The 24597-nt window shown below is 36.6% G+C and overlaps 1 protein-coding gene across 7 annotated transcripts in view; it reads left to right on the forward strand.

Annotated features, from left to right (window-relative positions):
* Col11a1 (collagen type XI alpha 1 chain) overlaps nt 1-24597 on the forward strand; it is a 183247-nt gene that overhangs the window by 73151 nt on the left and 85499 nt on the right. For all 7 annotated transcript variants that reach the window (XM_045138399.1, XM_004659073.2, XM_004659074.2 and 4 more), the window contains 14 exons: nt 1062-1118; nt 4846-4899; nt 7135-7188; nt 7300-7353; nt 7517-7570; nt 9920-9973; nt 10085-10129; nt 11564-11617; nt 12062-12106; nt 12356-12409; nt 13640-13684; nt 21299-21352; nt 22677-22721; nt 24528-24581. In XM_045138399.1, coding sequence (XP_044994334.1) covers nt 1062-1118; nt 4846-4899; nt 7135-7188; nt 7300-7353; nt 7517-7570; nt 9920-9973; nt 10085-10129; nt 11564-11617; nt 12062-12106; nt 12356-12409; nt 13640-13684; nt 21299-21352; nt 22677-22721; nt 24528-24581 — 723 coding nt within the window. The remainder of the gene's footprint in view (nt 1-1061; nt 1119-4845; nt 4900-7134; nt 7189-7299; nt 7354-7516; nt 7571-9919; nt 9974-10084; nt 10130-11563; nt 11618-12061; nt 12107-12355; nt 12410-13639; nt 13685-21298; nt 21353-22676; nt 22722-24527; nt 24582-24597) is intronic.

Below are 24597 nucleotides of genomic sequence, written 5' to 3' on the forward strand. Positions count from 1 at the left end.
GATATGAGTACTATGTTATATTTGTGTGATGTCCACAACTATCATTGATTTATGTATGTGTAATGTTTCTATATGTGAAAGGAAAATTTAAATTCATTTCCCATGTTTATTTATGTATTTCCTAAGTTGTTTCATATGAAAAAATATTACCACTTGGTTATTTGATGCTGAAAAATAATAAGAATATGTTTATTAGATAGCATAATATAAATCTAAAATATTTATAATAATTAACTGATGGCTCCAATGATGTATCCCATCACAATGTTCTTTTGAAAAATATATGTGGTGCCTACTTGAACTTAAACATTCATTATAAGCTCACAGAAATCCTCATGTGACTAGTCCTCTTAATTTTCTTTGTATCATAATAAATCTAAGCATCATCTTTCAGACTCACTAATATTCAAAAGCAGCACACCATATTAATTTAACATCTATCAGATGTTTTATTTACACTCTATGTATTCCAGATTTTCAGGTATTCTAATTCATTTCTCTAATATTCACTGTGGCAATAGTCCATACAACTGGTCTATTGTGTTGATGCACGTACATAATACTGTAAAATTGTGTAGTATTAACTTCATGATGTATTCAAAGCACTAGTTTACCATGATACTTCTGATTTTGTTTGTACTACCTAATCTTAATCACCATTTTTCCCCTTTACAATTCTACGAGAAACATTTAACTTAAAATACCTGAAATGGTTCACTTCTAAAAAATATTTTAACAAGAATTATGGCTGCACAATTAGGAAGAAAGATCTATATATACATATTACTGTGTGAAGTAGACTTCATAGTAGAAAGTCATCAGATATATTTTGTCTAAAATCAGTTTTAACTTATTATGGATGAAATCATTGTGATGCATTGTATTTGATAGTAAAGGGGCCGAGAAGTACACCGGGTTCTTAACCTTCTAGCAACTATCACTGTGTCATCAACTTGCACTTTTTCTAGTGTGCGGCTGTTGTGTCTGTGTTAATCACACATTGCTTAAGTGATGTAACTTCCTGGACAGCACTCCTGAGCTTCATCTATCTTATTTTCTAGATTGCTTTAAGAGGCCCACCTGGTCCAATGGGTCTCACCGGAAGACCAGGCCCTGTGGTATGTTATTCAAAAATGTAATGCGCATTAAAATTCCAATGTGAGGGAGTACTTCCTTATAGACTTTATGACAGATTTCATTCTTGCCTCTGAATATTTAAGGTAGTCTTCATGATTGATATTTTCTCCTTTACAAATGTTCCTTCAGTTCTATTTTTAATAAGTCTGATAAAACGGTCTTAGTGAAAGTTCCTCATATTAAATAAATGAAATAAAATATAATGGAGCCACATTTCCAACTATGAATTTCTCAAGCTACATATAAATATTTAAAATCTATTTGCATAATATTCAATTACTAAAATGTCACTTCACATTACATTATTGACAGTCCATCTTAGAGTTTTGTAAGAATATGTTAGTGTTCATGAGTTGCTTCAGACATCAGAGGAATTACTACTTTAATAGGGATTCTTGGAAAACATCAAAATTTTTTTCTTGGTTCATCATAAGCATAATAACAAACTACATTAACTTTTTATAAAACAGCTTTAGTTAGTTTTAAGTTTGCCAAGTTTTATCTTTCTCCTCCAATTTACAGTGTAGGCTTTCTAAAACTATTATTGAAAGGAATTTCATTGGCTTCTCATGCTGTGAGTCACCAGCAGGTGGTGGTGTGCATAAGGAGGGTTGAGACAGCAGCCCAGAGAGTGTGTAACTTCAACAGGTCTTGGAAAGTCACTAGGGCTTGGCAACTTTTACCATATATTGGCAAAGATAAAACATTTACAATGATTTCCCCTATGTAATAGTCAACATTAATTGATGTTTATTTATCTTAATTTTCTTTAAAAATAGTGGTTAAAAATGTCTTCTTGCAAAGCCTTTCAGCCCACATTCAGTTCCCCAGCCACACACATAAACCTATGTGGACATTAATTTGCTGGGGTTAGAGACTCTTGTTCCAGCTCACAAGCAAGTAATATTTTTAAGAAAATTAAAGGATAGATATGGAGAGAAAAAGATTCATCTATTTCTTTTGGCCATATTTATTTTATTATACTTTGATCAAACTAAGTAAGTTATTACAGCCTTTTAAATATCTCTTACTCTAGAGTCTAAAAATGGTTTGTTCATCAAGATTTGAAAAAAAGTACTCTGTAGTTTAACACAAATACTACACTCTTTCAATGAAATATTATTTTTGCAATTGTTTTCATTCTATCATTATTATATAGACAAATTGAGCTGTATACCATGAAATAAGTAGAAAATGCAGAACATGGATTTTTCCTATATTCATTAGCAGGCAATTATTATATGATAGATTTTAGAATAAATGTTTGGACCAAGTAATTTTAATTTATCAAGCAGGTGGTGCTTACACAGAACATAGTATTAGTGACAAATAAGTTTTTTATAATTTTATCTAATTTAGTGATTAATAATTTGATTTGATGTAGAAACCAAAGTTTTTTCTTTTATAAAGTCAGTTACAAAAATTTGTAATGAGGGCTGGAGAGATGGCTTAGCAGTAAAGTGCTTGCCTGAGAAAACTAAGGACCCCGGTTCAAAGCTCAATTACCAAGACCCACCTTAGTCAGACGCACAAGGGGATGCACGCGTCTGGAGTTCATTTGTAGTGGCTGGAGTCCCTGGCACGCCCATTCTCTCTCTTTCTTTCTTTCTCTCTCTCTCTCCTTCTCTCTGTCATTCTCAAATAAATAAATAAATAAATAATCTAAAAAAAATTGTAATGAGAAGCTTGAAAGGGCATCATCATAAGTTTCTCATTTACATATCAAATGTGCTACAATAGTGAAAAGTACATGAAAATTGTTGGAGGTCAGTTAGTAGTACCATAGGCGATGCATTGGGTAGAACTGTTCACATGGGAATTGATGAAATTCTATGGACTTTTTATCATATGCTTGTAATAGAAATTGAGCTCACCTCAGTAGTCAGTGGCTATGAATAGTGCATTATATGACATCTTTATGTCTATTTACCTTTTATTGATTTCTAGTTACACCATGCGTGTTTGTTTAGCCAGTTTTTGATCATTTTAACTTCAAAAATAAAATTTCATATATTTACAGTAAGGAAATTTACAATATCATTTACATATGGCTCATTTATTGATGACATACATATCATTCTAGGTTTCAAGATAAGAACGTTCATGTCTCCTGACTTGCCATATTTTGTGAGAGGCAGATCAATAATTATTTTACTCCTGCGCCACTAAAAGGCTCTATGGTGCTTTTGTAGGTTTAGAGCAATTTTAATATTTGGTGTACTTTGACACAATGCTTAATGTAATGGATTAATTTAAATATATCAGAGACTTCTTAAACACAGTGTGTTCCACAACATGAGGTGAGCTACGACCACTGTGAGCTTTGTAAAGTTCTACAGCTTTTTGGCAGTTTGAATAGTATCATATCAGACTGGAGAGATGGTTTAATGGCTAAGTGCTTGCCTGTGAAGCCTAAGGACCCCGGTTCAATGCTTGATTCTCCAGGACCCACATTAGCCAGATGCACATGGGGCGCACACCTCTGGAGTTCATTTGCAGTGGCCTGAGGCCCTGGCGCACCCATTCTCTCTGCCTCTCTCTCTCTCTCTCTCTCTGTGTGTGTGTGTCTGTCGCTTTCAAATAAATAAATAAAAATAAACAAAAATTTTAAAAAATAGTATCATATTTATTTTTTCTTAATTTCACAACTTCTTTGTAAAGTAATTGTTTCCTCCATTAACAGGTTTCATTGCACTGTTTAACTTACATAAGAACTATTTATTATAATGTGTCATTTTGATGAGGAAAACAATATGGAGAAAAACATATTTTGGTACAATTTTAGGATAAGTATAATGAATGCCAGCAGTAGCATCTCTCTGGGATAGTTCGTTATGAAACAATTCTGTACATGAGAAATATCTGGCCATAAGATTTAAGAAATATTGTGCAAATGAACTCAGTGTGTTCCTGATTCAGTGAAATGTGGTTGTTCTGATACCATATCGCACTTGTAATGATTACCAATTGCTTCTCATCCAGAATGCTATGTTCATGCACACATCCAAGACAACCTCAGACTTGGCCCCTGTGTAGGCCTGATTGGAATATAGACATTATCTTAATTTTTTATTTATTTGAAAGAAAGAGGTGGATAGAGAGAGAATGGGTCCACCAGGGCCTCTAGCTGCTGAAAACTAGCTCCAGACACATGTGCCACCTTGTGCATCTGGCTTTATGTGGGACCCGCAGGTTAGAACCTGAGTCCTTTGGCTTTGCAAGGAAGCATCTTAACTGCTAAGCCATCTCTCCAGCCAAGTACAGACATTTTTAAAGAAAGATCTATTTATTTTATTTTTTAAAATTTTATTTGAGAGCGGCAGACAGTGAAAGAGGAAGAGAGAGAGAGAGGATGGGCACACCAGGGCCTGCAGCCACTACCAACAACTCCAGGCTCATGCACCACCTTGTGCATCTGGCCGACGTGGGTCCTGGGGAATCAAGCCTCAAGGGGGGTCCTTAGGCTTCACAAGCAAGCGCTTAACTGCCAAGCCATCTCTCCAGCCCCAAATATAGACTTACAAGTGCAGCTCATGTTGTGAGTACAGTCAGAGCTGGGGAGATAGGGACTTCAAGTCAAGGACGTGAGCAGCATATTCCACTAAGACTGTAATGATTAAAGAAACACATTAACTTATTTCATGTGAAAATACTGGATAAAATTCATATGATAAATTAGTAAGTTATGTGCTCAACTTTTCTCTACAGGGCGGTCCTGGTTCAGCTGGAGCCAAGGGTGAGAGTGGTGATCCAGGTCCTCAGGTAACAAAAACAATTTTTTCTCTCATCCATTTGTGTTATTGTCTAGATTTTATCTATGATAGCATTAGTGACTGTGGTGATCAAAGAATCACTTACATTAGCATTAATGCTGCATCTTTCCTTTCATTGAAAAGTATGGCCAATTTACTGGCAATAGATCAGTTAACTTAAACGATATTTAAATAATGGTTTAGGACAGGCTTGAAAGTAGTAAGTGTTGAAAATATTTAATTGTCTAGAGGTTATGTGTCACAGAGCAGAAACAATTGCAGTTGTACTTCCAGAAGTTCTTCCTTCTTCTCTGTACTCAGGTTTCTGCAGGAAGTAAGTTGGCCACTTTTTCTCACTTTTTCTCTATTTCCCACAGAAGTTGATTTCAAACTTCTATTGATATTAGAAAATTAAGAGAGATGTTAAACATGTAAATTTCAAAAGATTATATTCACATGCTACTAGATTAAATTCTACCTTTTGTTTCATGATCACTCTAATAGTGTATAATAATTTATTATTATACTACATAGCCTATTTGTGCTAGAAAAGAAAGCAGAAACTGATATTGTAGGTTTGAAATATATTCATTTTAAAATGCATCCTGATATACTGAATGGATGTACATTGGCATTGAGCTGCAAGAGTTTGCTGTTGGCCATTCCAGCTATTTTCTTTCTTCTATCCAAATTGAATTTATAAAAAAAAAACTACTATAAGAAGTACATATATATCATACATATATGTTTTTGTAAGTGGAGTCATTGGGATAAAACTATGCTGTAACTCCAAACAATTTCTAAGCATTACTACTTTACAGTTAGAACCTTGACCAACCTCTAAACACCTGGTCACCACTGATCTATTCTTTTTTTCTTTTGCTTTGGTCAGTGTCTCACTGTATTCCCAGGCTGGTTTTGGTCTCTTGCAAATCCTACCTCAGCCTCTTCAATACTGGAATTAAAAGTGTGTAGGCCCCATGATGCTCTGATAGGATCTGTTCGTTATCACTGCGATTTGTTGTTGTTTCAATAAAATCTTATATGTGATATTGTACATCATTTAATTTCCTAGAGGTTGTGTGTACAGACTACTCTATTGATGCAGCATGGATTTTAAGTTGTGCTCATCAATAGACTTTCCTTTTGTGCCTGGGAAGCATGCTATTTAGTAGATGCATTACAGTTGATGGTAACAAAATCCAAAGAAAATTGCAAAGATATTTTACAAACTCAATATGTGGCAACGTTCTTTGGAATGCTTGGCTGGCATTGCTAAAAATGCATGGAAAAAACTTGCTTGTTCCAGTGAATTGTAAGAAGATGTTCAGAGACACCACAGTCATCATGGGAGCCTCGCTTTGCCTTTTGTGATGCTCTTAAAAATTGAACTCATGTCTCTTTTCAAAGTGAATGGATTTGGAAACATGCCGGGCCAATGTTTGTGAATTCACTGATTGTCCAGAAAGATAATTGATATGAAAGAAGGAGCTTTTCCATGAAAAAACTACTTAGATTTGTCTTATTATCCCCCCTCCCCCTTGCCTTCCAGCTGGGTTCAGTCTTGAGACATCTTACTACAGAGATTTGCCTTACAGCTCCCATCTTTAACCTCTCAGTACTAGGTGATCTTATCCCTGTTTTTAATTCAGAAAGAATAATTTACACACTTAATTTGATCTAGTTAAAAAGCAGTCCTCCCACACCTTATAAATGATTGAAGAATCCCGTGCCAGGCACTGAGTTAATTTGGAAGAGTATTTAGTAGAAAACTCTGTCAATTAACAATCTAATGGGGAACTCAACTGTGAAGAAAAGAGATAAATGTCTATCATAATATTTGGGCTTAAGACATTCAGAAACTGAAGGCAAATATAAGGATAAACATCTCGGAAAGAGAACAAAATTGTGTTGGATGGTATTCAGTGAGTGGGAATGTGAAACCTGTATTTTTGACAATAAATGAGTAATTGATGGTATTTTTTGTGTGTTCAAATAGATCGTATTTCTTCTGTTTAAATGTAATGGCATCTACAAGGAAACATTAAGTAATATGGTCACTGCATATAAAGTTCACTTGGGTAAATTTGTTTTTTTGCTAAATCAGAATTTTGTATAGACACAATCTCCTTTTGATTAGGTAAATTATAGAGAATGTGTTTCTATGTTTCTAAACAACTTCTTGTGATGCTGCTGCCTTTGCTGAGGACCATGCCTGTAACATGATGTAAATGTTTTCCTCTAGGGCCCTCGAGGTGTCCAAGGTCCCCCTGGTCCAACCGGCAAACCCGGAAAAAGGGTAGGGTTGGTTTTCATGGTGTCTTTTGAGGTTGAGCTGTGTATGTTTCTTTCCTTTTACTTTCTCTTAGTAATAGTACCTTTTACTAAATCCTGTTTTTGGTCTTATCAGGGTCGGCCTGGTGCAGATGGAGGAAGAGGGATGCCTGGAGAACCTGGGTCAAAGGTTAGGAATTTGTAAATCTATATGTTCAGACCTTGTATCTTTATCTTGATCAGTTACACATCTTGGTTCTGGGTCTGAAATACTTGACATGTATACTTCAGTCCAGATATGAACTGGGGATCTGATGGTTGGAATGACAATTGTGTTTGTTTTTTTTTTTCAGGGTGATCGAGGGTTTGATGGGCTACCAGGTTTGCCTGGAGACAAAGGCCATAGGGTAAGATTGATTTGTTACTCTTTTCCGCATGTATACACATGAATATATGTGTCGAGTGCATGCTGTGTTATATATGTATTCATGTATGTAGGTGCACATGTTTGTACAGAAGTGTGTATACCACTATGTGTGTGTGTGTATGTATGTGTGTGTATAGGCCAAGACTGATCTTACCTCCCTTTGAATGATTTCCACTTTAATTTATTAAGACAGGATCTACCATTTGAATGGAGAGCTTGCTTATTCAATGATTCTAGCTAGTCAGCTTGCCACGGGGATTCCCTATTCTCCCACGGGCCGCAATCACAGGTAGTTCATGACTGCCAAGCAACATGTACATGGATTCCAGGACTCGATCTCCCACACTTATCCAGCAAGTGCTTTACTGATTAAACCCCCATTTGTCACATTTATCCAGTAACTAAAAGGAGGTTATGATTTTTTTTTTTGTATGGATAACGATCTAGGAAATCAGAAGATAAAGAAAAAGTTAACTTAAATATTGTGGAATATATTTAATAAATTATCAAATCTAAAATATACTGGGGGGCTGGAGAGATGGCTTAGCGGTTAAGCGCTTGCCTGTGAAGCCTAAGGACCCCGGTTTGAGGCTTGGTTCCCCAGGTCCTACGTTAGCCAGATGCACAAGGGGGCGCACGCGTCTGGAGTTCGTTGCAGAGGCTGGAAGCCCTGGCGTGCCATTCTCTCTCTCTCTCTCCCTCTACCTGTCTTTCTCTCTGTGTCTGTCGCTCTCAAATAAATAAATAAATAATTTTAAAAAATAAAATAAATAAAATATACTGGGAAAACAAGATAAAGTTGAATTTGAGATATCAGTATATATATTTTTTTGTTGTTTTAGGCATTGAAATATCTCATCCTTGAAAACAACTATAGGTGATATCTTTATGATCATGTATGTGGAAAAGCTCACATTAGTAAAAAGAGTAGGTGTAGAAATTAAATAGGTATCTTACATCTTGAGAATTGCATTAATCCTTATACTTTGACTGTAGAAATATACTCGAAACAATAAATATGGAGGTAGTCTGATATTAATATAGCTATTTACTGGTGATTTATGGTTTCTTTAAGGGTGTGTGTGTGTGTGTGTGTGTGTGTGTTTTATATGTCTGGTCATAGATGTGCACACAAAAGTCATAGGAGAACATCACATATCCTCCTTAATCACTGGTCGGTCTTATTTCCTTGCGACAAGGTATCCCACTGAACTTGGAGCTTGTACAGTTTTTCACTTAGACAGGCTGATCAGTTTTCTGTCCTCCCCAGTGATCAACTTCTCTCCTTGCTCAGCATTGCAGCTAAAGATGTGCTCAGCCATGCTTTGCCTTTGAAAGGGTATTGGGGTGTAACTCAGGTTCTCTTGTCCACAAAGCAAATGCCCTTTACCCACTGAATAACTTCCCCATCTTCTCCATTGTTGTGTGTGTGTGTGTGTGTGTGTGTGTGTGTGTGTGTGTGTGTGTATAAGAACTTTCACTCAGTGAAAAAGCTCAGATTCTCCTAAGGCTAAACAAGCCATCATGCTGGATAGCAGCTCAGTACATACTTTTTTAACTGAGATAATAAAGACAGATACCTATGTATATGCATATATCTGTGTGTATATATATGTGGATATATACACAGATACACATATATATACACAGCTCAGTATATATTTTTAACTGAGATAATAAAGACAATAATAAATATAATAAATAATAAAGATAATAAAGATACCTATGTATATGCGCACACACACACACACACACATACACACACATTCTCACACACATGTTGAAATGTTGCTTCACCAGAATGAGGAATAAATGTAGGACAACAATTTGGTAAAAAAGAAGAATGAAAGAAAAATCATGTAAGCCGTTGATCATACCCAATCAACAATGATGAATATATAATTACATTTATTGAATGAAATGTAAAATTCATTTAGTGTTCTTGAATTTTACTGAACTGATGTGGATTAGTTAAAAATAAAGAAAAAATGTTTCAGACATCATTAGAGTACATTCCTGCTTAAGGTAATCACTAGCAATATAGATATCTAAATACTTAGCATTATGATTTATAAATATCTTAAAATATTGCTAGTTTTTATTTTCCTTAAATTATTTTTTTTTTTAGAAATTGGGAAAACATTTTCCTTGCATACTAATAGGCAAACCTGGTTAGAGTTTAAAATTCTGCTTACTGGTGAAGTGCCTCTAAGTAGGCATACTCCCTGCTGTGGGCTCTGATGCACCTGGTGACGCTGCTCCCCCAACAGACCTCTGGTGGATCATTCTGCTGATTTCCTACCCTAACCATGTTTGTCTTTCTTCCTAGGGTGAAAGAGGCCCCCAAGGTCCTCCTGGGCTTCCTGGTGATGATGGAATGAGGGTATATTAAGATTTCAATTCTTTGTCATATTTGCAATAAAGGCATCAGAGAAGAAGGTCACATTGAAATGCTGCACTGCCTGACTTACTTGCCTCCCTTTTGTAATGACAGGGAGAAGATGGAGAAATTGGACCTAGGGGTCTTCCAGGTGAAGCTGTAAGCAATGCTTTTCTTCTTATTTAAGTAACAAAATTCCTGGGTTTTTTTTTTTTTTTTGGTTTGTTTGTTTTTGAGGAACAGTAACTGTTATGACTGACATATAGGTAATGCTAATCTTCAATAAATATTGCAGTCATACCTCAGTTAGCCAGTTAATTGTAACATTAAAAATAGAACAATAGGGGCTGCAGATATGGCTTAGCAGTTAAAGCATTTGCCTGCAAAGCCTAAAGACCCTGGTTCTATTCCCCAGGATCCATGTAAGCCACATGCACAGGGGGATGCATGCATCTGGAGTTCATTTGCAGTGGCTAAAGGGTCTGATGTACTCATTCTCTTTCTCTCTTTCAAATAAATAAATGTTTTTAAAAATAAAAAAAACCCATATATATATATATATATATATATATATATATATATATATATATATATATATTCTTTCCTTATAAGGTTACAGTGACTAAAAAGAAAAATGATGTGGAATATAGCATCGTTTTGGTCAAAGCCTTTACCTACTTACTGTTTCATTCTGTTTTTTTTTTTTTTTTTTGAAATATTACCAATAGCTCCAGAATTTATGTTTCTAAATAAATTAATCTTATCAGAAGAAAAATACTGAGGAGGCATGTATACATTGGGATAAAAATATAACTTTTCCCACCAGTTATTAATAATGAATTTTCAGGAAGCATGGTTGGACATGTTTCTTGAAAATTCCCTAGAACAAAGGATAAGTATAGAAAAAAGACTTCCTAATTTTTGTCTTAATTTTCTCCATTATACTGCTTCTCAATCCAATTATGGTAAACCCAGCTGGAAATACAATAAATTGTTGCACTGACATTCCTAAAAAGGGGGAAAGAAAAAAACAATGGAATTAAAGAGGGAGATGGAGAACAGGAGAACTTGAGTTTCTTAAGTATTAATAATTAAAGAAATCTAATAACACATGATTTCTAAAATTGGCATTATGGGTGTTCAGTAGTTGACTCTCCTTTGGTGAAACAGCCTCTGAATAACTCATGGAATTTATGTACAAAGAAAAGAAGTGGATATCTGGGATTTTCTATTTGTAAAATCTGTGTGATGATACAATGTGATTGAATATGGCATTCAAATCAGAAAATAGCACAAAAGTGCCATGTTAAAAAGTATTGATCTATTTTATTGAATTAAAAAGAAAAGCTCCTGTGATGTTCATGTAAATGTGTAGAATCCATCACAGTTTGCTGTTACCTTTTCTGGTTTGAGGGGTCAGTATTGACATTACATATTTGAGTAACATAGAGACATGTTAAACTGCATTCAACATATTGAAAGAAGTTGTGCAAATGTGTTTTTTTCCCACTCCAAATATGTTAATATTTTAAAGGAGAGATCTGTTTTGAAGATATTTCTTGCAGGGATACACTCATCTTTGTCTTTTCCCAGGGCCCACGAGGCTTGCTGGGACCCAGGGGAACTCCAGGACCTCCAGGGCAGCCTGTATGTATTGCTGGAAATATTCTGCATTTCTCGGGTAAAACTGTTGCCAAACTATTTCAACAGAGTATTCATAAAGAACTCAATAGATGCTCAAGAGTTAAGCCCCTTGTTATATTCTAAATCCATAGTATTCCTCTTGTCTGGTCAACTGATCATGCCCTACCATCTTGCTTTTTCCTTCCTTTTCCGTCCCTAATAGTTTGCATGATAAATCCCCAGTGAACAGTAGAAAACAATGCTAAATGATCTCTAGTGTGAATGTAGAAGTGAGCAGATGTGCCCTACATCAGTTTCATTCAAATCCTATATTCTTATTTGTATTTATTTGAAAGATGTTTTAATCATTATGCTAGTGGGTGGCATGTGATTAGAGTGGCCTTTTTAATTTTCTGTTTTAGCATCTAAATTTTTTAACAAACACGCCTATGTTGTTCTTCATTGAAGGGAATCGCAGGGATAGATGGCCCACAAGGACCAAAAGGAAACATGGTAGGTAGGAAGCTGCCATAATCATGTCATCAGAAATCTGTGCACTGACCACATTTGCTTAGCCATCATCATCATGCTCATCTCGTAACACTTTGCTAAGGACATTAGCTGCTGCTAGCACGGAAGTGTCGTAATATTTTCCCGATCCTCTTGAGGGAACAGTGATTTGGGTGCTATCTTTCAGTTAGTGAGAAACAAATCTATTTTGTTAAAAAGCACCACTAAGTACATTATGTCTTCCTATGGCAGGGTCCGCAAGGAGAACCTGGGCCTCCTGGTCAACAAGGGAATCCAGGACCTCAAGTAAGTCTCAGCCACTGTCTCTTCTGGTGTGATGAAATTCATAGCCCTATTTCTGGTGGAAGGCTAAAGTTATGCAAAATTAAATTGTAAATGTAGAAATAAGCTTTTCTTCTTATATTTTTCACTTTAAATTTGAGGCTGCTTTCTTTCTAAAGGAAATGACTTTCTTTTCTTTCTTTTGTGTTTTTGAGGCAAGCCCAACAAACTGACCTTTTATATGAGAGAGAGAGAGACAGAGGGAAGATTGGTGTGCCAGGACCTCCAGCCACTACAATCAAACTCCAGATGCATGCACCCCCCTTATGCGCATGTGTGACCTAATATACTGGTGTCACTTTGTGCGTCTGGCTTCGGTGGGACCTGGGGAGTCAAATATGAGTCCAATGAGGCTTCACAGGCAAGCACCTTAACCACTCAGTCATCTCTCCAGCCCCAGAAATGACTCTTAACATTAGTAGAGTGTCAGGTGAACAGCCTCACGTGCAGGAGGGAGGGTGCCGATTCAGATAGCCACACTGTAGGCCCTTTTGCAAAGAGGAGCTGGTGTAAAACTCAGTAGAGTCCACTAGCCTCTGTGGAGTGCCAGGGGTGTGTGAAATAGGTACTCTTGTAAGTCATGACTATTTCCAGGTACAGAGGATTACAGAGTCAATAATTTGCTATTTCAAAAATGTACTTTTGGAGCAGAGAAATGACTGAGAATTAAAGGGATTGCTTGTAAAGCTTGACGGCCCAGGTACAATCCCCCAGTTCTCACATTAAGCCAGATGCACAAAATGGTGCATGTGTCTGGAGCATGTTTGCAATGGCAAAAGGCTAGGAAGCACTCATACTCACTTCCTTCCATCTCACACACAAATTAATGAATATTTTAAAAATGATACTAATCTGGTTAGTGTAGAAAAGTAACCTTTAATAAAATACTGTTAGGGCTGGAGAGGTGGCTTAGAGGTTAAGGCACTTGCCTAAGAAGCCAAAGTACCCAGGTTCTATTTCCCAGGGCCCACAGAAACCAGATGCACAAAGTGGTGCATGTGTCTGGAGTTCATTTACAGTGGCTGAAGTCTCTGGTATACCTATTCTTTCTCCCTATCTCCCTCTTTCTCTCTTTCTTTCTGACTCTTTCCCTCTCTCAAATACAATAAAATAAAATATTATTAAATTTAGAAAAACCTTAAAAATATATATTCTTGTGAAATGATGTGTAAATATGAAATTTTTTTTTAATAGGGTCTTCCAGGTCCACAAGGTCCAATTGGTCCTCCTGGTGAGAAAGTAAGTTACTCTGTTGTTCTAATAATCTCGTTTCTACAGGACTGCGTTTGTAACCTCAAAGAATTATAAAGCCTGCTTACTGGTTTTAATAAGGAATCAGTATACACAACATACAAAGGATTAATCTTAGGTAGAACAATGATACCACAATATGGATAGAATTCATTCTAACATCTTAAATTAGAAATGGCAAAAATTTGAACAGTTAGCATATAGACATCATCTAACTATGACATCTTCATCTATGCTAACAGCAGAAACGTACTATTAGGAGTGAATCTTCTCTTTGTATCTTGATTCTCCTTTTCATTCTCATTATTTTTTTTTAATTTTTATTTATTTAAGAGTGACAGACACAGAGAGAAAGACAGATAGAGGGAGAGAGAGAGAATGGGCGCGCCAGGGCTTCCAGCCTGTGCAAATGAACTCCAGACGCGTGCGCCCCGTTGTGCATCTGGCTAACTTGGGACCTGGGGAACCGAGCCTCGAACTGGGGTCCTTAGGCTTCACAGGCAAGCGCTTAACCGCTAAGCCATCTCTTCAGCCCTCATTCTCATTATTTAAGAACTATAATTAGGTCTTGTTACAACTAAGGTTTGTTGCCAGCTATGAGGAAGGGGAAATTGTGGCCACAATTTCTCATGTGTAAATGACAATTAATATTCTCATTTCTCATGCAATGTTTGGACCAAAACAAGAATAGATGTTTAATTTAAGTAGGAGCTTTTTCTTATCCACTGTAATTACAGGACATTTATTACTTGGGTCTTCCTAATTTTTTTCTTAGTTTTGTGTTGCAATGAACAAACCAATTTTGATACAAATAACTCCTGTTTTGTAATGTAGCTTACATACATGTATTTGCTTCAAGATAACACGAGTGAATCAGTGTTAGTATTTTTACTAACTTTTAACTAAGAACTGTGCCACAATATAACTTTTAGAAGATGTCAGTTTGCTGTCCGCTACCTGCATCACAGCTCTGGATCTCAAACATTTGCATTCTGTCTTCATAGATTTAATTTTTCTAAATATTTCTTCCTATTGGGGTATGCTTAATATATGAGTTAGATCATATGATTGAATTTTTTTCCATTATTTCCATCTTCGTTTATTTTTTTGTTCACATTTTTTCAGGTTGTAACACGAAACAGTACTTTGACCCTTTGATTGTCAAATATTATTAGATTCAGAGTTCTGTTATGTAGTCACCAATTTCTGGTCACATAGATAATTTATAACTTTAATTATATGGAAATAATTCACTTGAGTATTTGCATACGCATGTTTGATTTCAAGTCCAGGGTCATATAAGTTAATCGTTGACATTTTTAGAAGTTTCCAAATTCTTAAGTGGTTAAACCATTTATTTTGATTTTTTTTTTTTTTTTTTTTTTTTACCAGCAAGATATGGAAATTCTAGTTTCTCTATACCCTCACTAAGTGAGGCTTGCTGTCTCTTTTCTTGATTACGGTCACTCTGGCTGATGAGAAGTGGTGTTACATTGTGGAGTTAGTTTGCATTTCTATAGTGGCCAGTGATATTTTCATTATCTCTTAGGCCATCTCTACAACGAATTTATTTATTAAGTAATGGGAGCATTTGATCTGTCTTTGAGAGCAAGAGTTAATTTTGACTCTTACTTGGGCTTTTTCTAAACTTTATTTTTATTTATTTATATGAGAGAGAGAGAAAGAGGAAGACAGAGGGAGAGAGAGAGAATGGTTGTGCCAGGGCCTCAAGCCACTGCAAACGAACTCCAGGTACCTGCACCCCCTTGTGCATCTGGCTTACATGGGTCGTGGAGAGTGGAACTGGGATCCTGTGACTCTGCAGGCAAATACCTTGACTGCTACACCATCCTTCCAGCCCACTTACTTGGACTTTTAACTTGGGAGCTGATGTGCAGGACACTCATCATCACGCAAAGCTTCCCGTGAGTCCATGGCTGCTAGGTTCTTGTCTTGTGAATATCACCAGTGAAATTCAGGAACCACAGACAGAGAGATTTGCAAAGATTTTATTGTAGCGCTCTAGAGGAAGGGAGAAGATAGAACTCCCTTGTGATCAGGAAGGGTCTCCGGCAGGTAAGCTGTCTGATCAGGGTTTCTTACAGGAATCATGCTTTTGTAGTTGGTCCTGTTCCCATCCCATGTCAGGTGTCTACACACCTTACAGTCCTAGTCACATGCTTAGTCCTGGTTTCAAAGGAAGGGGAAAAAAATCTGAGGAAAAACTAGACTCTTCTTTTGAGGGGGAGGGGTATTTCTGACCTGCAGCAAGGTGGAGGCTGTTGAGGACTTTTGAGGAGAAAAGAGATGAGGGAAACTCAGATATCACCTTTATAGGCTCAAAAGCATTAATAGCTTGTTTTTAAGGAACTATTATTTAAGATTTATTTTTATTTATTTGAGACATGAAGAGGAAGAGGTGGGGGATGGGCACATCAGGGCTTCTAGCCACCGCAAACTGAACTCAAGATACGCACAGCCTTGTGCATCTGGCTCACGTGGGACTTGGAGAATCAAACCTGGGTCCTTAGTCTTCACAGGCAAGCATCTTAACCACTAAGCCATCTCTCCAGCCTAGTGTCAACCACTTTTAACCAAGAGAAAACAAGACAAACACACAACAAATACAAACAAATACAAACTTTTTAGACCATGGTAATTCTGAACTGCTTCACAAGTATCTACTTCCTGGACTTCATCAAGAGAACCTATTGTATTATTTATTTATTTTCATTTATTTATCATAGACAGAGACAGAGAATGGGTACACCAGAGCCTCTAGCCACTGCAAACAAACTCTAGATGCATGAGCCACCGTGTGCAGCTGGCTTACATGGGACCTGGAGAATCGAACCGGGATCCTTTGGCTTTGCAGGCAAACGCCTTAACCACTAAGCCATCTCTCCAGCCCCCTATTGTATTATTTAGTTGAAGGGCTGACATTTGAAATGTAAGGCTTCTATGCGGATGGTTTCTACATTGTGGCAGTAAAACAATTTTTTTTTTTTTTTTAAGTCTTGTGATTTCAAGGCATTAGTTTCTCAGTTGATTTGAAGGCCTTACTTTAGGTAACCATACAAATCCGAAGCCACTATTATAGGTCATTGGTTTTCATCTGTGCGACTCGGATCCTTTAGCACATCATAAACATCAACATCTTACATTTATTAAAAATCTCACTTGAAACATGTACCTGTTAAATTTTCTACCAGGACTATATCATGTCTTTCCTGGATCATTGCGAAGTATTAGCTCCTAGTGAAAATTACTATGTTTAAGCCAAAGCTGAAATACAGGATTTGGGTCACTGGACATCCAGTGCTGAGAGAGCTGTTTCCAGCCCATACCACTTTTCTTTCAGTTCTGTGCATATCAACCTCATAGATTCAAAGACACCCATTTTCCATAAGGAGTACAAGGAACCCAAGAACATGAGAGACATTGTACATAAAAAAGTAAATATTGGGCTGGAGAGATGGCTTAGTGGTTAAGCGCTTGTCTGTGAAGCCTGAGGACCCCGGGCTCGAGGCTCGATTCCCCAGAACCCAAGTTAGACAAATGCACAAGGGGGCACATGCATCTGGAGTTTGTTTACAGTGGCTGGAGGCCCTGGCACGCCCGTTCTCTCTCTCTCTGTGCGTCTTTCTCTCTCTGTCTGTCACTCTCAAATAAATAAATAAAAATAAACAAAGAATTTTTAAAAAGTAATTATTTTGTGCTGGAGGGATGGCTCTTTGGTTAAGGTACTTGCCTTCCAAACTGAACAACCTGGCTTGCATTCCCCATGTACAACCAACTGCACAAGGTGGCACATACTTCTGGGGTTTGTTTCTTTCCCCATCTCTCTCTGTTTGCAAATGAATAAGTAAATCTTTTTAAAGTAAGTATTTTGTTTACTTTTTTATGTGTTTTTCTCTCTTTTTGTTTGTTTGTTTTGTTTTGTTGGTATTTCCAGGCGTGGTCTCACTCTTGCTCAAGCTCACACGGCCGCTCACTCTGCAGTCCCAGGCTGCTGTGGAGCTCACACCCGTCCTCCTAGCTTGGCCTCTGGAGTGCTGGCATTAAAGGCGTGTGCCACTAGCTCTCATGTGTTGCAGGAAACAAACCTTTACCCTGGCGAGATGAGAACACATGTCTTCTCCTCAGTTAGGGCACAGATGACAGACAAAAGGACAATCGTTTCTGAGAAATGATGGGTTTATTGGGGTTACTTACAGGGCAGGGTGAAGGGTCACTTAGAGGAGCTATGAAATGGACTCAAAGGCAGCTACATCACCAGAAAGCCCACCTCCACACAGGAGACACTCAAGAAGCAGTGTTTTTGGGGCACAGTGCACAACCTTGCAGGGACCTCGGATGTCGGGTCTAGAGCACACTACATGACTTGTGGGCAGCTCACTTGGAGAGTCTCACCTCCAAACAATAGTTTGTTTTTTCCTTTCTTTCTTTCTTTCTTTCTTTCTTTCTTTCTTTCTTTCTTTCTTTCTTTCTTTCTTTCTTTCTTTCTTTCTTTCTTTCTCTCCCTCTCTCTCTCTCTCTCTCTCTCTCTCTTTCTTTCTTTCTATAGCCTTAGGAGGGGGTCTTGCAACCTTTACTCAAATTTGTTGACTTCCTGATTCTCTGGAAATTCCTCTCCCACCTACACAAGGAATGTTTCAGTTTCTAATCAACATAACTTTGGGGAGTGGTTGTGTGGCCTTTAAGGCGCAAGTCTCCCAGATTTGACTTCATGATTCACAGCACACTTCCTTGCTTCTGGAGAGAATATTTCGATTAGGAGGAAGATGCTATACAGCATTAACATACGCTCTGATCAATAATTCTGCATCTAAAAACAACTGTTTCAAAATTAGATGAATGGTGATTTTTAAATGTTTTCTGTTGTAATCTAACATTCAAATGCGATTTAATGTTCAATCTCCAAGAATTTTCACGTATCTTGTTTCAAATTATTATAGCTTATTTTTATTATCTTGGTAATAAAATAAAATAAAGATGATTAGTGATTTAAAATGGATAAACCACTTCCATTATTTACTGTCTGACATTTTGAGAAATACTCTGAATATTTCCTGTGTTTTGATTGCTCAGAATTCATACTACTCATGTTTGCTTTAAAAGAAACAAATGCTAATGCTATGACAGTGAGTTTCATATGAATTATTAAGACACAAAATAAACGTCTGCAAAGGCAAGTTTGAACACATGGAAATGTGTCTGGATCCAATCAGACTGTAGCCCTGTCATATCCTACCAGCTGCTATTTCATGGGATTCACAGAAACAGAATGAATCATGAATATAAATTGTTTAACACAATACATCGAAGCGCCCATAAATCTTGACCATTTCATTAAAATCTAAAACATATGACACTCATTCATTTTTTTATCCATCTCTCCTGGGAAAACATAAGATGTTGAAAATGCAGATAAAACATTCCCCTGTCTTGGAACTTCCTCTATAAGAGAGATGTATTGATTTCAATTTTATTAAAAAACCATCTTACCATACCAGATACCCCTTGGTTGTCCTCAAGTATACATGAACAGGTAAAGTTCCCTGCAATGCTGCTCACCCGATTACAGAAATGACATAGCTATTGTCGGTGATAATCAGTGGACTAATTCTCGGTGTGAGCACTACCATTGTGTCTTCAAGGAACAAGACCAGGTTCTTGAAAACATAAGATAATTTAAGTGACAGGAAAAATGCTGCAATTTAATATTTAATGGCTTGTGATAATTACATAACTTTAATTGCATGCTGCAGGCTCACAGAAGGGATTGGAAATTTCATGTCCTTTAAATGATAGGGAATTAACTACAGTTTGAAATCTAATTTTTCTTTTTAATTATTCCTTCCCATGTTTTTTTCATGCTGATTTTCTTCATGTTTTCTCATCAATCTCTGTAGTAATTGGAGAGATAATAGTGCTCATCCTAAATACTCTCTGAGAAAAAAAAAAAGAAAAACTCCAACTATGCCCAGCATTTATACTTGCTCATGCTATACTTGGTTTTTATTTGTTTCAAAGTCCTGCCTATGAGTCAAACAGAAAATAAAAACAGGGATAGGGACTGAACAACATTTAATATTTTCATCAGAATGCCTAATTTCTCCCCAGAAAGAATGCCCTTCCAGCAGTAGTTACCAATCCTATGTTCTAAATTTAGCAGCACTCAGGTTATATGGATTTGTAATTCTTGGTATTTAAAAGTGGGTCACACCAATCCATTGAAGGGTGAGTTTACTTTTTGTTTTATATTAGTTGCATATTTGTTCATGTACTTTTCACATAAAAGTAATCTTATGATTTTTCAAGACCTGTTTGTAACAAACACATGATAATTTACATTAATAAAATAGTTCACATGTGAACTTGCATTTCATCATTAGGACTAGGGAACTGTAGTTAGTGTCTCTTAACAACCAGATGTGCTCACAGAAATATGTCTATAGGCAATTTCATCATCTGTGGACATCAGTGCAAGTATTTATCCAAACCTCTTGGCAATCAGCAGACACAACCGATAGAAGATATGTAGTTTGCTGCCAGCAAAATAGGCTTAAGCTTTTATAGTAAACTTATCTTCAATTAGCAGAAGGTTAGACTCCAATAAAAATACAGAGTGTAGTAAGTGTGACAATCATTAATGTAATCATATATTATCCTAACTAGGAATTGTATGCTAGCTGCAGTTCTGTGTGCAATGCTTTCAAATAAGGGGTCCCAATATGTTTGTGTAACATCCCCTGACAGACTTGGGTAGTGACTTGTCCTTGTTAGCATGTAGTTGTGACAATAGGCATTTTTCATGGATATGTCAATCCTACTGCACCGCTGTCATGTATGTGATCCATCAGTAACCACACTGCTACACTGGGGCTCCTGACTGTGTTTGAATTGACATGCATTAATACACTGATGTTAATAGGAATCGTCAGTGTTTCATTCAAGTGAATGGATTTTTCTGACCTGTGTTATTTGCTCTTTTATTCTTGAACCTTCAATTTACTGTGATACTTAAAAAAATTATTGAGTTTTAAAAATAAACAATCTGGACCAAAAATATGTTTTTCTAAAAAAATACTTTTATTTTTACTTATTTATTTTAGAGAGAGAGAAGTAGAGAGAAGGAGAAAGGGAGAGAATGCAGTGTGTCAGGGCCTGTAGCCACTGCAAATGAACTCCAGATGCCTGCATCACCTTGTGGATCTGGCTTATGAGGGTCCTGGGGAATGGAACCTGGTCCTTTGGCTCTGCAGGCAAGAACCGTAAATGATAAACCATCCTCTAGCCTGAAAAACTGACAAGCATGTTTTTGACAAGGTATCACTCTTTCCCAGGCTGACCTGGAACTCAATCTAGCGGTACTTGAACTCATGACAATCCTCTTATCTCAGCCTCTTTAGTGGTAGAAAAATAGGTGTGAGCCATGATGTTTATCTTCCACTGAAATTGTGCAAAAGTTACATGAATTTTTTTGTCACTTATGGATAGAAGCAATTGTCTCATTGAGCCTTTCAGTATTGCATTACTGTTCACAAAGCTTCTTCATTATTTTCAGTGTCTTAAATAAGATCTCCTCTTTTTGACTAGGGACCGCAAGGAAAACCAGGGCTTGCTGGCCTTCCTGGAGCTGATGGGCCTCCCGTAAGTAACAATGTCCTGCTCATTAAAATTACATATGTAATCCTCAAAAACAAAATTTACCTATGTCTTAAAGTGATGACAAGTAGCCATTCACAAAAGTAAATTGAGCCAGTAATTAAACATTGATCTCCCTGGGCTGGAGAGATGGTTTATTGGTCAAGGAACTTGCCTGCAAAGCCCAAAGACCTAAGTTCAATTCCCCATAACACAGGCAGGCCAATGCATTAGGTAACACCTGTATCTGAGCTTCACTTGCAGTAGCTGAAGGTCCTGCTGCACCCATTCTCTCTATATATCTTTCTTTATTTCTCTCTCAAATCACTAAGGTAAAATTAAAAAAAAAATAAAATATTGATCTCTTGAAAACACCCTTTTACATGTCACTTCTCCGTTGCAAAGTCTTTCATGAGCTCACAGTGGCCTCTAGGTAACTTGCCCAGAAACTGCAGAGCAGATCTCCCAGTCTTCTTTCCCTGCCTCCTTCCACATGGACCAAACACTTTCTCTTGGTGTGCTTTCAATTTCCCATGACTATAGCTTTTCTTGTGTTCGTTTCTGTTTATGGAGAACACGTACCCCTCTCCTCTTCCTTTCAACTTTCTTTTCAGTCATGATTCCAGGTGAACACGAACATCATACATTAATTCCTTCTGACCTGAGAAAATTCCTCTACATTCATGAAGTTCCTCCTCTGGAATATAGAAATAACTGTTATTTTCTCATGTGTAAAATTTTATATGTATATCAGCCTTCAGTAGTTTAAAAAATATTATTTTTGTTTTCTCTTCAAACTACTTAGGTATATGATAAGCAGGATATGAGATTTCAAATCCTACCTCTACCTACTGGTTCACTGAGGTGTAATTTTACATTTTAATTATGGGACTCCAATTGCTCAATTATTAGCACTATTAGTGATTATAATGTTTTTATATTTTCTCATTCACTTACCTTTGTTGCCTTTGGAAAATATAAATGTAATTTAATTGTATATGCAAAATATGTAAGATAAAAGCATCTTTACATAAGATTAAGAGATTGAAGTTGATTTGTTAATTAATGATATTCGTTATTTCTTGTGCTTCCCACCAACAGTTTCACAAATACTCCATATTCAATGCAATCTATATGGAGCAAGTTTACTTGTAGATTTCTTTCTAAATGCCAGTTTCCAATATGATGTAAAACTATAAAACTTGTTATGTAAATGTATCTCGAAAAGTAAAATTATAAGATCTCAATAGATTGAAAAAAGGAACAATTTCATAATGTTATCAAAAACACTCATAGTGCATCTCCTTGTGTGTATTTTTGCTAAATTTAGGGTCATCCTGGAAAAGAAGGACAGTCTGGGGACAAGGGAGCTCTGGTAGGTTATGAAGAATCCTTCAGTGTTCTGTCCACTTGCCTGCATGTAAACAATGACTGAATGTTCTCTCCTCTGTAATGTGTGTATATATTTTCTATACCTCAAGTAATATGAATGAAAACATAAGAATGGGAAACATTTCATCTCTGTGAATTTGACTTTCCCTTCTGAAGAACTTACACCATGATTTTAATATAAATAAAGTTCCTATAAGTATTTTGATGTAATAAACAAGCATATCTTAGACTACTGATAACTTTAATTTTATGTTACTATGCTTCTGAAAGTAGACATCCTATGTTTTAGAAAAAATAGTCCAGTGATCATTAACAGATCCATATTGTGGCTTTAAAAATGTACTTGGGGGCTAGAGGGATGGCTTAGCGGTTAAGGCATTTGCCTGCAAAGCCAAAGGGCCCAGGTTCAATTCCCCAGGACCCACGTTAGCCAGATGCACAAGGGGGTGCATGTGGCTGGAGTTTGTTTGCAGTGGCTGGAGGCCCTGGCATGCCCGACGCCCATTCTCTTTCTCTCTCTCTCTTTCTCTGTCAAATAAATAAATAAATAAACATTTTAAAAAATGTACTTGGGATCAATGATCATGAGGATAATGATGGAATTTGACAAGTACTTCCTAGTATCACTTCATGATTTATGTAACCCTAGTTAAACTTTTATTTCTTAATTCCTGTATTAACCAACTAGGAGGACATTGAGTTGTTATAATCTATCTCATCTAGATGAAATAGAAAATAAAACCTATTCAATCTTAGCTGAAGTTTGCCTTGCTGTGGCAGGGGTAGGGGTGCTTTTGTTTATAGTCATTAGTTGTAAGTTACTGCATCATTTTCAGCATCACTGCAGAAATACTGTTCTATAAGTGATTTCCTTCTTATGTAGTAGACAAAGTCAATTTCAGAAGATAAATAATTTTGATCATCTGTTGATAATGAAAATGCTATAAATTGATAAAAATTTTCCATGAAGATAATCTATAGTTGTCTATTATAGTTGTTAAGCTACACTTATCCCAGTCACATACAGTTATAAACATTTCCCCAAGTGGAGTTTCCCAAGTAAGAATTCCCATAATTAGTCATCTAATTGTTGACATTACTTTGCACATGTATTTATCTAATTAGTCAATTGAGCTTTCGTGTTAGTTCCTTTTCTGATTCCAGTATGACAACATAGCTGAATCCAGGTCCTGTAGCTCACAGTTTTGTGGCTGAAAGTCCATGATCGAGTGATTGATAATTATATCCCCTAATAAGGCTCTTACGGTTACCAAACAATATAACAGCTGTTGTGATGAGAGCATATGCAGTTCGAAAATACGAGACAGAAAACCAGACAGAACTGAGGGACAGATTTGATCTTTTTAAAAAATGGCTGTCACAGGAAGTAGATGAGTTAGGGGTATTTGAGAACTACATTAATCCCTTCTAATGACAAAACCACATTAAGTAAGCTCTGTGCAATACCCTCACCATCTCTCCTAAAAGACCTGCCTCCTCTCAAATGTTTAGCATCAAACACTTTGGGAAACAGTCAGCTCTCATTCAAATGATAGGAGGTATGTTATTCTTAACATGACTACACAATAGAAGAAGTTTGGAATGTGTAATATAGGTAACAATGGTTTTCTCAAATCTGACTCTGAGAATAAATAAAATACACAGGCTATTTTTCAAATATTAGCAGCAAAAGATACCATAGTTGGTAGATTATTTGTGAAAACTGTCGTGTATGAATAGTAGCATCATCAATGCATTACATATTTAAATTATACTGAATTTTTTTCAGGGTCCTCCTGGTCCACAGGGTCCTGTTGGCTACCCTGGTCCTCGAGGAGTTAAGGTAAATGTTAATTTGT

The sequence above is a fragment of the Jaculus jaculus genome, chromosome 19, assembly GCF_020740685.1.
Source record: "Jaculus jaculus isolate mJacJac1 chromosome 19, mJacJac1.mat.Y.cur, whole genome shotgun sequence".
In the NCBI taxonomy this organism is placed as follows: Eukaryota; Metazoa; Chordata; class Mammalia; order Rodentia; family Dipodidae; genus Jaculus; species Jaculus jaculus.